The sequence below is a fragment of the Nicotiana tabacum genome, chromosome 18 (assembly GCF_000715075.1).
Source record: "Nicotiana tabacum cultivar K326 chromosome 18, ASM71507v2, whole genome shotgun sequence".
Classification (NCBI taxonomy): domain Eukaryota; kingdom Viridiplantae; phylum Streptophyta; class Magnoliopsida; order Solanales; family Solanaceae; genus Nicotiana; species Nicotiana tabacum.
Genome location: NC_134097.1, coordinates 1,744,652 through 1,760,361, shown reverse-complemented (window position 1 = coordinate 1,760,361; position 15,710 = coordinate 1,744,652). Strand labels below are relative to the sequence as shown.

General features: G+C 35.5%; 1 protein-coding gene across 1 annotated transcript; it reads left to right on the top strand.

Moving 5' to 3' along the window:
• Positions 1-1,676: 1,676 nt before the first annotated feature.
• On the top strand, positions 1,677-13,292 carry LOC142172857 (diacylglycerol kinase 7-like). The gene is made up of 12 exons (XM_075236532.1): positions 1,677-2,157; positions 4,650-4,772; positions 4,935-5,072; positions 5,174-5,259; positions 5,725-5,812; positions 7,072-7,147; positions 8,105-8,187; positions 9,586-9,656; positions 11,146-11,223; positions 11,418-11,505; positions 12,019-12,135; positions 12,753-13,292. The coding sequence occupies exons 1-12, from the start codon at positions 1,798-1,800 to the stop codon at positions 12,909-12,911; spliced, it is 1,467 nt and encodes a 488-aa protein (XP_075092633.1). The 5' UTR covers positions 1,677-1,797; the 3' UTR covers positions 12,912-13,292.
• Positions 13,293-15,710: the final 2,418 nt, after the last annotated feature.

The window sequence follows — 15,710 nt, the reverse complement described above, 5'->3', positions numbered from 1 at the left end:
GTACATATACAGAGAATATTCTTTAGAATATTTTCTTTATTATCCTATTTTAAAAACTAGCCGTTACGGTTCTTTTCGCGGACTTCGTCCTCGACCGTTATAAGCATCCCGACTACGAGATTCGCCATTTCCTGATCGACCTCGACTGATTTTTTTACAATACTTTCTCGCTCTAAATATTTCGTGGTAGATTTCGACCTATACAGTGTTAAAATAACGCATTCTCACAAAGTGTCAAAATATCCATTGAATAAAATTCCTATTCATCCTTTTAGATTGATTTGCAACGTAATCAAACCAGTTTTAGCACAATATTCACGTTTGTTTAGTAGCCTTGGAATAACGGTAAAATTATCTTAATTAACCTATAAGTCACAGGTTCGAGCCGTAGAAACAACCACTAATACTTGCATTAGAGTAGATTGTCTATATCATACATGCGTAAATGGAGAATACTTTGTGCACCTGGCTACCCTTTTATTCACTTTTGTTTGTAACTAAAATATACAATTTTTATATGTGAATGGCGATTATAACAAATTGCATCCAACATTATTAAAAATATATAATTTAAGTTTATAATATTACCTAATTTAATAGTATAATAGATGAGTTGGATCAAAGTCCAAATATTTGATTTTGAAAAAGGTTGCCATAGTTTGCCGAGCAAAATGAACGATCATGAAAACAACTGGTGTTCAGTAAACCAATAAGATGCACATCAATGACTACATTATTAAAATATATCCTAATTTTAGAATCTTACAAAAGTATTTGAAAAATATTAACATGGCATGACCAACAAAATGACAAATTCTTGAATATTAAGATGAATAATGACAAGATTATAACTATATCTTAAGTATCAAATAATACATAAATTAATACAAAAAGTGAGTTGGATCAAATCCTATTTGATTAATTGAAAAAATAAACATACCATAAGAAATGGTAAATCTTGTAGGCTCTTTTAATTTGCTATTTCGTTAATTTCTCAATTCTTCGTAAATGTAGCATGTATCCTTACATTTAAAAAAAAAAAAATCTATATAGTTAAGGGATTGCTGCTCATAACTACTAGTTATTCATCTGGCTCATGATCGTAAAGACTGAAAAAATAAAATTAAAATCAATGATCCCTGAACAAATTTTACAGATAAAATAATATTAAAATATTCTAAATATATTTCATATGATACTATTTTATTTGAACATACAAAATATTTGACACCAATATTTTCTGTATAATTTTCAAAAGTTCAGTAATTTAAAATGATTAAATTATTTCACCTTTTAACTTTGATGTTACGTTTATTATCATTTCACTCGCTATGCTAATGTTTTCTGTCATCCATATGAACATATATAAATATAAATTTATATTATATGCAATAATAATTTCAAATTCTTATACTAGCAGTAAATTTTAATCAGCAAATTAGTTACTAATTATACCATCAATATATAAAAAACTTACACTCCTATATATTTGTATTAGTTGAAGATAAATCTTAATTTTTGTCTTTAATCAAGGCCATAAAATGTGACAGGTATTTACTTTTAATTGTTTTTCCATACTCAACATTCTTTTTCAAATATTACTACTTTTAAAATATTCTATTCTTATACCAAATTCAAACGCCATATCCAATACCTTTCTTCATCTCCACTTTCCCACCCCACCCCCTACCCCAAACACCCACCCTCCTCCTCCTCCTATACAAATAATCCAACACATTATAGGCTTTTAATAACCAATTAAAAAAGGGGGAAGAAGGGGTAAATTAGTCATTTGACATGGGTTCGCCGGAGTCGACACCAACAGATTTATCAACGAGTCGGAACACGGCGGCGACGTCGTCGGCGAGATCGTCGGTAATAGATTCAATAATGGGATGTACAGGGGTAACGATACATAAGGAGGATTTGAGAAAACGGATTACGATGCCTGAGTATTTAAGGGTAGCGATGAGAGAAGCGATTCAGAATAAGGACGTTGATTCAGTGAAGCTGCATTTTGATATGGCTCACGCCGACGGGGCTGAGGTTCCGAAGCCGTGTGAATCGCCGTTGGTTGTGTTTATTAATGCGAAAAGTGGTGGGAGACATGGACCGGAGCTTAAAGCTCGGTTGCAGGATCTCATGGGTGAAGAACAGGTAAACATTTTTGCATTGCGTGTCCGCGTGTGTAGTTTTTTTTTTTTTTTTTTTGTGTGTAGATGTGAGTATTACATGTGGGAAAAGGAAATATTTTGATGCATTTTTTGATTGATGCAGGTTTTTCTTTGTATGTGGGCTACCCTTTTCAATTTATTACGTAGTACTTTAAACTTTTAGTAGAATTTTTTATATCAATTCTGGGTATTTATTGCGCAGCTATGTTGGTTGGAGTTATATCAGCTAGCATGTATAAAGAAGTTAATAGTTCAGTATAACCAATGGCAGCTCTACAACTAGCGGTTCTAACGGAACCTAGTATTTTTTGATATGGATCATAGATATATATGTGAAAAACAACAACATTTCAACAAATATTGGATTTTAAACTCTTAATTTTAAAAATTTAGTTAGTTTAGTATAAGAACTTTAAAAGTTGAACCTATTAAGTTAAAATCTTGGATCCGGTGATTATAACGACATGAGAGAAGGGAAGTTGAGAAGAGTAACAACACTAGCAAATAATCACCCAAAATTTGCAGATTACAGAGCAGGAGGAGTATACTTTTAAGAATTATTGGTTCTAATCTGTTTATGTTACTAAAATAATTACTTTCCAGCATTATTGTTTATGATCTCATCAACTAGGACAAACCAGCTTTTGCTGTATTGGTTTATTCAATTTTAGACGTAGAGAAGGATAGGGTTCGATTCTCAAAACCTTTATCTTTTCTTTCTAACAAAAGAGGCTTAAAAAATGCACAAAAGGTATATGTAGTGAGATTCGGACCAATGACCTCCATTATGCAAATTGGCACTCACGACCAGCAGACCATGCAACCCATTACGTCAAGTGGTGTCATCTGATTTATATTTATCTATTTAGTACATCGTTTCTATGTGTACATGGAAAATTTTCCGATGAAGCGGTATTGCAGACTTAGTCTAACATGCGTCCGCCCCTGTCTTGCCCGTGTGACATTGATGCAACAACTTAAACAAAAATAACTACACTTCAATCTCAAACAAGTCATGGTGTGCCATATGAATGCTCACTAATCATGTTCCTTTCTTTAAATTCATCTTAGGCCTACACTATACAAAATAAAAATTACTCCCTATGACCCAATTTATGTGTCATACTTTCCTGTTTTGTTTGTTCCAAAAAAATATCATACTTATTTAAAAACAATTTAACTTCAAATTTCCTATTTTATCCTTAATGAAATGACTTATAGTCACACAAATGTCTATGGCTTGTTTTAGACTACAAGTTTCAAAAGTCTTCATTTCTTTCTTAAACTCTGTGCCCAGGCAAACATCGCCGCATGAATTGGGATAGAGGGAACACTAAAAGTTCTCTATATATTATTACACTTGCATAAAAATCTCTAATAGGGCAAAAAGACTCCTAGAAGGCATAAGACATAAAATAAATGTACTAACATAACTTAAACATATTTCTAACTAATTGGTATTGCCTATAGATCTTTTTCTCCCATTATGCTTTATCTTTTGCGAAGACTGTATAGATTTCAAGGAATTGTAGGTCTTTCGAAAAAGCTTCCTTTCATGTGATTTTAGGTGTACCTTATCTAATCTTGTGTGACTGCATATCCGCTTTATCTTTCCTGAGCCGAGGGTCTACAACCTCTTTGTCTTCTTAAAGGTAGGGGTAAGGTCTGCGTACACACTACCCTCCTCAAACCCCACTTGTGGGATTGCACCGGGTTTGTTGTTGTTGTTGTTGTGACTGCACATCCATCTTTGCATCTGCGTCTCTGGGAGACTCATCTTGCGGATGTGTTGGACTTTAATGGCACAACATTTACTTTATATAACATTGCTGGTCTTATAACCGTTGTAGGAAACTTAGCGTTCTCTTTGGTGGGTATCCTTCTGTTGCATAACACCTTAGAAGCACTTCTCTATTTCAATCATCCAATTTTGATTCTATGTGTAAAATTTTCATCTATCATTTCATTCTACTGGAGTAACGAGCCTAGATATCTCCATGTGACATTGATGCATGTAAGCAAAATGAAAAATCTACTTAATATGGTGGAAAGGATCATTGGCAACATGAGACCTAAAAGAAAACTAGGAGTGATGTTTTTTTCTGTCCATCTGTTCCTCTACTTACCAAGAACATAATATGTGATTGGATTATGTGCCGCTGGAAGTGAGAGGAATTTCTTACATTTAAGATGTTAGAAATAATACAGGTACTTTTTCATGAATATTGTTCGTCTATGCTCTGGTTGCTTATTGTCTAAACTTTGTGCTTTGTGGTTTCTGATGGGGCTCTTATGTTCTGATATTCCTTGTGAGGGGGAAAGTAGCTGGTTGTGTTGTAAGGTTGTTCCTACGAAAACATCTAGTTGGATGATTAAATAGTGTAATATCTTTATTAAATAGTCATTCTTTCACAAATGGCATTGATTTTCTTTCCTTTTGATCTTCTTTCTGTCTCGTGCGGTAAACTGTGCCAGGTTTTTGACCTTTCAGCTGTGAAGCCGCATGAATTCGTTCAATATGGATTGAGTTGCCTAGAGAAGTTTGCTGCTCTTGGTGACACTTGTGCAAAAGAGACTCGTGAAAAGATAAGGGTCGTGGTATGCATGCTATGCAACATAATTATGGCCCCTTTTTGCTTCTTAAACACGACATATTCTCCCAGTGCATTCTTTTCTGGCATTTGTGATTGTTATTATTTAACTGTTGCAAAAAGGACAATGTAATCAAGGAGCTATGAGTGTAATTTTCTGGTTTTGCAGGCAGCTGGAGGTGATGGTACTGTTGGGTGGGTACTTGGTTGCCTTGGAGAGCTCAAGAAACAAGATCGGGAGCCAGTTCCACCAACTGGCATAATTCCACTTGGTACAGGAAATGACTTGTCGAGAAGTTTTGGTTGGGTAAGCTCCTATTGGTATCTTTTTTCCAACTTGCTTGATCAGTTCTTTCTTTCTCTTCTTCTGACTAGTTTTTCTGAAATGTGTGGGGCTTCTCTTTTCAGGGCGGTTCATTTCCTTTTAACTGGAAGGCAGCCACGAAAAGAATTCTTGACAGGGTTGCCAATGGTCCTATCTGCCGTCTAGATAGGTGAATATTTTTATTTTATCCATAGTTAATAAACCATTTTCTAATTCCATGGTGTCAATCTCCTAAAATTATAAATGTGATGTGCAATTTGCTTTCAAAAGTATATATATAGTTTAAATTTCACCTTCTATTTTTCATTATGTTTCTATTTGAAATTTGAAACTTGTTTTTTTTTTAATCGTGATACACCTGAAACATGAGTAAGGCTCATATTTCTTTGTATTATTGTTGGAAAATGTTTTAATTTATTTTTCTTTGTGTGCCAGTAAAATCAATGTGTCAATGAAGATATTTAGTAAAACAGAACACGAGTTTATATCAATTTCATGCAGTTGCAAGAAGTGTTTACTTTAGGATGGATATAAGAGATTAGTTGTCATTTCTTCTTTCTTGTCTTCTACCTTAATTATTTGAACATCATATGTACTCTTAGCAACTTTATCAAACAACAGCTTTCATTTGCAGCTGGAATCTTGTAATATCAATGCCAGCTGGGGAAGCTTTGGAGACACCTTATTCTTTAAAACCTTCGGAGTGTGCATCTCTTGATGAGGTGATTGATTTATCCATTATTTTGAAACTCATTCTGGTATCTTGAATGGACATGCATTGGTAGTCTTGGTCCTAATCTGTATTATCGTCCTTAATAGTATAGTAATCTGGAGTAAAACCTATTCCCTGATTTCGTTTGTCTCATGTAATTTCTCACTACATGTTTTTCCTTCATAAAGTTTATTACGTCCGGTCAGATGTTTACTTCTTGTAGCTCGTTATCATATGTTGTTGATCTTTTAGTATGAGCACCATATCCACAGTGCTAAAAATTGTACTTTGCTTAATCTTCTTCCATGCCAACTGCTCTCAGCTTATTATTGGCGAAATAGCATGCAGCTGCTGCCTGTCGAATCCAGTGACCATCTCTCTCACCAACTAGAAAACTGATACTAGAGGACCTAAAATCTAAGCATGTGTTTGTTGAGCCATAAAGATCACTCACTCTGCTATTTGCAGCACACTAGATGACTCCAGAAGCATCTACAGTGCATGTCTTTTCCCCAGTTGACAGAATGGGAGTTTGTCAATGAGTCATTCCTCGCCACTTTTGGTCATCAGTGTGCTAAACTACCAACTTCATGGTTAATATACTACTCGGGGCCCAAAAGTGCCTTGTGAGATTTGCAATTTGGCGTAGCCAATTTGTAGTTTAAGGAAACCAATGTGCTGTAGATTTGTTAATATATACTTATGCTTCTCCAAATGAAAGCCATTTATTGTTTGTTTGGTGCTATTTCATAGGGTCCCAAGGAAATCAATGCATGGAGACTTGTTAATAGATACACTTATGTTCTCTTGATTAAAGTCATTCATTGTTCGTACAGTACTATTTCATTGGTCCTAGTAAATTAGTTATGCTTCAAGGATATGATTACTACACGTTTCTTGGGAATTTAGCATCTAAGTATCACTTGGATGGTTTTCATTCTAAATGTAATATTACAGTACTTTTGCTTATGTGATTAGTGTTTTGGTACAGTTAGATGCTCAACTAGAACGCGCATCTCCATATATTGGTTTAGTACATGCATCTTTTTTTTTTCTGTCAGCTTGCAAGTTGCAAGGTATCATATGTTTGTTTGTTTCATTCCTTGTTTTGATTGAATGGATATGCCGAAGGTTCATTCTGTCAATGACCTGCCTTAAGGATAAACCTCCATCTTTTTAAAAAAAAAAAATACTTTAAATTGAGTCATTATGAACATATTTAATTTTCTAGCTGTTTCAACTAATTCATCTACGATGTTGGTTGTGCAGGAATTGGAAGTTTATGGGCAATTACCAGAGAAGTCGTCCTACTATCAAGGAGTATTTTACAATTACTTTAGCATAGGTGTGCAACAGTAACTTGGTCTAACTAGAGCATCAAAGTACTTTCGACATCATGATTTATTACTTTATATACATTTATTTGCTGCTATCTGGCAAGACATGTGACTGGTCTATATAGATCAGTGTCATTGATGTTATTAGAAAAATATAAAATTCTTTTAGATTTGTATGAATACTAGAAAATCCACAATCAATTCTGGCAAAACCACTTCTTTACGTGTATCTTGTTATCTATCTTGATTATATCTTATAGCTTAAGCTGATGTTACTATTCTTAGTTGGCAGTGCCTCTACAAATACATATACTCCCTCAACTAGCACTTGGTCTTCCAGTGTCAATATTTGGAGTTGCTAAAAATAAGAAAAAATAGTTTCTATCACCACCATTGTACCACCACTTTTGCTAGTTTTGAGAACAGTTGTTATTTGGAGTTATTGAAACTATAATTACTGCTGCTACTAAAGTGATAGGGCCAGATGCTAGATAAGTTGGCACACTTTCCTATACATCCCGAAAATCTGTACAACAGCAACAACCCAGTATAATCCCACTAGTGGGGTCTGGGGAGGGTAATGTGTACGCAGACCTTACCCCTACCCTGGAGTTGAGAGGCTGTTTCCGATAGACCCTCGGCTCCCCTCCCTCCAAGAACTCCCCACCTTGCTCTTGGGGTGACTCGAACTCCCAAAAATCTGTATACAGGGAAATGATGCCAAACCAATTGGGATAGAGGGGAAATTATTTTAACCCCAAAAAAATGGCTCTTGGTGTCTACCACCAACTTACCCTGCCTCGAGAAGAAAAGACATTGTCTAGACAAGGTAATAAAATCAAAGTTATCAACAAAGAAAATTGCCTGTTTGCTTACTCAGTGTCATACTTTTATTTTTATTTTTGTTCAACAATATGTGATAAACAAGCAGCTGTGACAATTTGTCTTTACCACTAATATTGCAGGAATGGACGCGCAAGTTGCCTATGGTTTTCACCATCTACGCAATGAAAAGCCATACCTTGCTCAAGGTCCTCTTTCAAACAAGGTTGAAGCTCTCGTTCTTGATCATAAACTGGTTCATTTCTTTTAGTTTTAATTTTAAAAAGTTGCTTGATCTATTATTTTCTTAAATTCAACTTGATAAAGCATAGATACTTCTCAAATGAAGAAATGTATTACCAGCAGCACCTCTAACAAGGAAAGGGACATATGTCTGAAGTGAAGCAAACTTCAGTCCCAGATGTGTAATATTTGGTGAACACTAAAAGGGCCTCTGCACTAACAGAATAAAGTTTCTCCAAAGACCCATAAAACCTTGGAAGCCATATATCGACTGAGCTATAATTCAAGTAATAGGATCTCAACTCTTTCCACTTAAATCTAGGTGATCAATTTGCACAAGATGGCTTTCTAATGTGGAGTTTAGAAATTGGGCAAAAGACCAAAGTTTTGGTAACACATGCCTGTGCTGACATATTTTTAATTGTGCTTTTTAAATTGAACAATGCATGTAATTTGACGTTCTGTGACCACCAAGAAAGTATTTGTATTGAATTTTTCCTCTAGTCGCATTGCTTCCATTTTTTTGTTGTTTTTTGTCTTTTTCATTTTATTTGGTAAGAGGACTATACAAATTTTTTGAATATTGCAAGTGGATATTCCATTATTCATTCAAGCAATGAATATGTTTTCTTGTTAAAATTTATAGCTCATCAGTTCCTGAAACATCTAGGGTATCTAATTGAAGATGGAGCTTGGAAAAAATACTTTTCTGTTTTAGTTCCCACTTTTGGTTCTTATGAAGTACTGTAGTGACTAGCATGGATGTTTATCTGGATTTTCTTTTGCGTTCTTGTTTTGTCGTTAAGGATTTGAGTGAGACCTATTTTAATGGAGAGACTCACTAGAATACCTATTAAATCAAGAATCTTACATGTTTAGGAATTGAAGTTTCTCCTGTTGAAGGAAGACCAGCGAAAAGTTTGATCTCTCATTTTTTTAAACATCAGTACTCAGTTTCTTCTGCTTGGGTTACTTTTCGTTGGAGATTTTAAATTCTTCAGTTTCTCTTGATAGATTTAGGGTATTTGGGTTACTAACTGAAAATTGCATAATATATCCTATGATAGTGTTCTGATCTTTGATTCCGTTTGTAGTATGCGATAATCTAGCGAAAGTTACGTTAAGACTCTTGTTCTATGCATATGATGGCTAGCAGTTTTATAGTCAGTAATGCTTGTCAGATGATTTGTTGTTCTTACTGCAGCATAAGTGTTGCCATCCTTTGATGTTTTATAGCCACTACTTGCCTTTTAAACTTCTGCCACAAAGACTTATACAAGTTTTGAAGTGTATACTAATCGATGCTTTTACTTTTCATAGTATACTATATTTAATTTCATGGGTTCAAGGTTCTAGATTCTAACTAGAATATTTACTGCAGTTGATTTACTCAGGATATAGTTGCAAGCAAGGCTGGTTCTTTGCACCTTGTAGCAGCGATCCTGGCTTAAGGTTGGAACTGTCTCACTCAATTATCCACTCAAATCCCGGATGCCATAATTGTTTCTATTTTCCTTTTTTCCCTACATGCATAATCATACAATTTACTTCCCTCTCACTTGTCTAATTCATCAGAGATTGGGGTCAGAACAAATTAGAGATATAAACCATTTCTTTTATCTATCAGTAAGGCCCTGCTTGGTGACATTTGTAGACTGGATCCATTAGTCCTAGTCTTAAAAAAGATATCTCTCTCATTGCACTTCAGATCAAAAGAGTTGCTTGTCAAGCTGGCCTATCAAATTTACATACATCTATCGCTGAATGCAGAATACTGATATTCTTAGGCATGAAAGATAGCGTGTACAGGTTTGATATGATATTACTATAAGAGATCACTTATCAAGACCACAAATGTCCTGATAGATTGGTTTAACACGTGTTTGCTCCTTATTTATAGCATCTTAAGGACCCGTTTGGCCATAGATTTTGCCAAAATAAATTTGGGTTTTATTTGGCAAACACATGTTTGGCCATAGATTTTGCCTACATTTTGGCAAAATCCCAAATCCCAAAACCAGCTCAATAGCTGGTTTTGGGCCAAAATATCACTATTACATTTTTCTAAAATTGCCCTAAACTTTTGTATTTTATAAAAGAGCCCACCATTTATTATTTTGTAACAATGTTGCTTCGTCTTTTCGGTCACCTGATAGTGTATCATGTAGTTCATTATAAAAATGATAATTTTGTATCAAATTTATTTATGTTCAGGACTATGGTTAATGAATGTTATTGATAATGGTACTGTTGGGTATTTGTGATAGTTTTTAGAACTTGTGGGTATAAGCCATGTTTCATGTTTTTCCAAAATAAATTTGGGAAATATATTTTGAAAACTGATGTCCAAACACATTTTCACCTTCAAACCAAACTTCACCCAAATCAGATTTTTCAGAATAAATTTGGGAATCTATGGTCAAACGCTAGCTAAAGCTAAGAGTTCTTCCGGCCAAAGTCATGCACAAGAAAACCACTTCCATGTACTTTCTAACAACTCAATAACAAAATGTAGTTTGTCTTGAAGATTTGTGTCTTTAATTAAATATAGAGCTAGTTGTCTTGCATTATACTTGATTAGAAATTTAACTCTCCACTTTAATTACTTGCTCCATGTGAATACTACTGTAGGTAGCTATATCATAAGCGGTATTTCGTATACGATATATGCCTTCTTCTCTTCTTTCGATACACAATGGCTTTAGATATGGTGTTTTACCTTCCAAGCTTTTCTTCGGGACAATTCTACTGGATTTTGATGTTGTGTAATTAGCTCATTTAGAAAATGTTTTTGGAAAGATCTTGTTGCCCGCTTGTTATTGTTGCTGTTTTCATTTTAGAGCATATATTGGGTTTTAAGTTTAGTTTACTGAAGCATATATCTGATCACTTGAAGGTTATAAAAAATTATCTGATCTCCTGAAGTATTTTTTTGATGCAGGGGATTAAATAACATTCTGCGGTTATATGTCAAGAAGGTCAATAGCTCAAAGTGGGAGCAAGTCCCTATCCCTTCAAGGTTGACATTCATCCTGTGGTGTCTGTTAGAGCAATGTACTAAAAAATCCATCACAAGATGCAGAATCACTTGGATTCCTCAAATTTTCTTGGGATATTTTGACAAATATAGTGCTTCTAATGAATTGTTACATGTTCTGAAGTTTTATATATATACCTCCTTTTACTTGACCTTTACATTCCTTCATGTTGTAGTGTTCGGTCTATAGTCACTTTGAATCTTCCAAGCTATGGCAGTGGAAGGAATCCATGGGGGAATTTGAAGCCAGAGTATTTGGAGAAGGTATTCTTTTTTTTATTAGATGCATCAGACAGTGACTTTTGTACTCTAATGGTGATGCACTTCCATTTTGCATTTGTCCTTTTACTTTTAGGACTATGTATCCAGAGGGCTGCAAGAACCTCAATTGACTTAAATCAGGCCCCTGGTAGACAAATAGACATGTTTGATCAATTAGGATTTTTGGCTGAAAATTCGTTGGACATTTTAAGTAGAAGAAGTTGATAGTTCCTTTCATTTTATCAAGCAACTTCATTTTTAGTCACCTTCCTCTTGAAATACTGAATATGATGTTATTACATACTGAAAAAATAAACAATTGAGCTGTGTCTTTGAGGGTACTGAGTTTTCTATATTTCCATGCTAAGATTGAGCTCAATGAGAGCCGAAGACCCCAAGTGCTATATCCTACTCAATGAATCAGTTGCTATTTTTGAAATAAGCGAAGGCATTATCCACTGTAACATTTTACAAACAATAATATTGACTTCTTTTCACTTGCTTTTGAAATTTCAGAGGGGTTTTGTTGAAGCCCATGCAGATGATGGATATGTTGAAATATTTGGCCTGAAACATGGGTGGCATGCTTCTATGGTTATGGTTGAACTCATCTCCGCCAAACATATTGCCCAGGTATCACAGTGCAATCAATTTAGATATGCTCTGCTCGCTGGAAACTGTTCTCCTCTATTTTATGAAATTGTCATGTGCATTGCTTTGTATAATTTCCTGTCGAACGCTGAATGATTTTTTTTTTTGGGGGGGGGGGGTTTAATAGAATTTTTTTTCTTGTCTTACTGTCCTTCATTTTGCTTCTTATGGAACACTAGCCTTGTTTTCCTTCCTTCTTCACTCTCGTACGAGTACCCGCATAAAATCTCTCTTTCTCACACACGCACGCGCACACACACAAAAGATTAGATTCTCGTATTCCCTCGATAAGTAGATGCAAGATCTAGAAACTTCATTGATAAACGTATATGTTAGAGTTTATTGCTTTTCTGCCACTTTAATAAGCTTCATATGTTTCAGCGATTTGTTGTCTTTCACTCTCACAAGCGTGCACACACACTCTCTCTCTCTCTCACACACACACATATTTTGCAGAGAGAATGTCATAACTCATGTTCATGTTTTCATCAGTTCATTTGTTCTAAGACACTTTTATTGTTACCACAACCACTGCTGGTCGGAGTTGTTTGACATTATTGATTCAGGTTTAATAAAAAAAATCTGTTTCTATTCACTAGGCTTCAGCAATTAGGTTTGAATTGAGAGGTGGCGAATGGAAAGAAGCGTATATGCAGATGGATGGTGAACCGTGGAAACAACCTATGAGCAAGGAATTTTCAACCTTTGTTGAAATCAAGAGAGTACACTTTCAGTCTGTCATGATCCACGGGGAGTAGCATTACGCAATTGTTTGTTTTTTCCCTCTTTTATTTTCTTGTTGTAGATAGTTTCTGTAGTTTTTCTTTCCGTAAATTCATGTAAATTATTATTTTTTAGCTACCAGAGCTTCTCATCTAACCGATATATATTCCCTATGTTGCGCGGACTCTCCAAAATGATGTTGCATCTATGTCGGATCCTTCAAAATGCACTACTTTTGGAGGATTGACACGCACCCAATGATATTTTCGGAGAGTTTGAGTAACATAGTATACTCGTAAGGTGAGGCAATTGTATCAAATCTGGGCTCTGTAATTCATGAGGTATTTACCAAACATGTTAACATTGTAAGTTTTATTCATGATTTGGTTTTGTGTGAAATAGTTGAAAATTGAGGCAGCTTGAAGGTTTCCATGTTTAATTGAATCAAATGATAGTATAATGGCGAGAGAAACTACAAGGAGTTTTGCGATGGCAAGTATGAATTCCCACCTCCTTTTTTTTTTTTTTTTTTTTTTTGTATTTTAAACTTTATGTCGTGAAATATACCGACTGATAATGTGTTTATGTGTGGAGTAATGAGTCATACATTGACGTTGAAAATTTAATGGCATTCTAAACAATTCACGCGTAGTTCAGTTACTTCTCTGTGACAAACAAATTTTAACTTTACTTTTAGTGTGTAACGTTTTGTAACAATATGCGAAATGTACGTAGAATTGTTCTTTTAAATTTCTACCTCTTGAGTAAATTAGTAATCTGTTTTACCCGTTAATCCCAATTTATGCTGTTATAATTGATTTGTTTCAAATTCAAAGTTACTCGGAATTTTTAAGCACGTCGCCTAAGAAACAGGCGTCTTACCTTTAGATCAAGTATTTCAACTGCAAGTTATACTTAGATCAAGTAATTTTGCCGCAAGTTATTTATCTTCGGTATAAAATAGATTCTAGCTTGTCAAACTTTGCATAGTAACCATTATCATGGAATTTCAAATTTCACAATTAAAATTCCAAAATAAATGGATAATGTCATGAAGTTAGGTCATTTTTGATGCGCCGAAAATATTTTGGACAATTCGAGTGTGGTCGCCCGGATGCAGGCAGATGGCGTTCGTTATAGCATACGAAAATCTGGGAATGATGCAGAATTCCATTTTTATGGCCCGAAAAAATGCCAAAAAACGAGGAACTATGGCGTAGCGATAACAATTGTTCCTAGGACGTTTTTGATGGGGCGGAAAATTTTTAGGCGATTCGAGTCCGGTCACCCGGATGCATGTAGATGACGTAGGCTAACACACGAAAATCTTGGAATTGTGCGGAATTCCTGTTTTATGACCCTAAAACGCCAAAAAAAATGAGGAACGACCACGGAGAAGCGATGACTATTGTTCCTTAGGTTATTTTTGATGGGACGATAAAATTTTAGACGATTAAGGTCAGATCACCCGGATGCATGCAGACAGCGTGAGCTAGCACAGGAAAATCTGGGATTGGTGCGGAATTTCAGTTTTATGGCCCTAAAACGCCAAAAAATAAGGAACGATCATGGAGAAGCAATGACTATTGTTTCTTAGGTCGTTTTTGATGCGACGACAAAATTTTAGACGATTAGTGTCCGATCGCCGAAGGCATGCAGATGGCGTGGGCTAGCACACGGAAATCTAGGAATTGTGCAGAATTTCAGTTTTATGGCCCTAAAATGCCAAAAAATGAGGAACGACATGGAGAAGCAATGACTATTGTTTCTTAGGTCGTTTTTGATGTGACGACAAAGTTTTAGACGATTAGTGTCCGATCGTCGGAGGCATGCAGATGGCGTGGGCTAGCACACGAAAATCTGAAAATTGTACAGAATTTCAGTTTTATAGCCCTAAAATACCAAAAATGAGGAACGCTTATGGCGAAGGGGTGACTATTGTTCCTTAGGACGTTTTAAATAGGCCGACAAAATTTTAGGCGATTCTAGTCCGGGCGCCCGGATGCATGCAGATGGCGTACGCTAGCACACGAAAATTTGGGAATAGTGCAGAATTCCTGTTTATGGCCCTAAAACGCCAAAAATATGGAATGGTCATGGTGAAGCGATGATGTCACGCCTCGAACCATGGCCTGGGCGTAACACGACACTCGGTGCCTAACTACATGTGACCGAGCGAACCAACTGGATGGCTGGATTAACATGTGGTATAACTATAAGCTGAATATAAACATTCAACATGTTGACTGACATATTATAAATGCGGAAAGTACTGAAAAGTCTACAAATATAAACGAGTAGCCGACAAGGCTAACACATAAAAGCCTGCTAATATCTGACTGACTGGGCTATAGTCTACGAAGCCTCTGAAGAATACTGAAATGCTAACTGTATACCAAGACAAGGTCCCCGGTATACCTTATTAAATGAAATACTATAATGACTGTAAAAAAAGAGGGATAATGCCTCGAAAGACTGAGGCTCACCAATAGCTGATACGAGATGTCCTAACAAGCAGAATCGTCAACCTGTAAATCATTACCTGCATCGCGAGATGTAGGCCCCGGGCAAAAAGGGACATCAGTACATTTGAATTGCATTGGTATTTAAAACAACTGAAGGAAATAACTGTAAATACTGAAAGAAAAAATGATAACTAATAATTGAACTAAACATAGGAGGTACGGTTATGAATACTCCCTCTTCCGAATGATGAACCAACTGTTTATCTGAATAAATAGACTGTGGCTTTAGGCCCAATATATATATATGTGCACCAATTGCGGCCTCGGGCCCAAGTATACGTATATATAACTACGGCCTTAGGCCCAAAA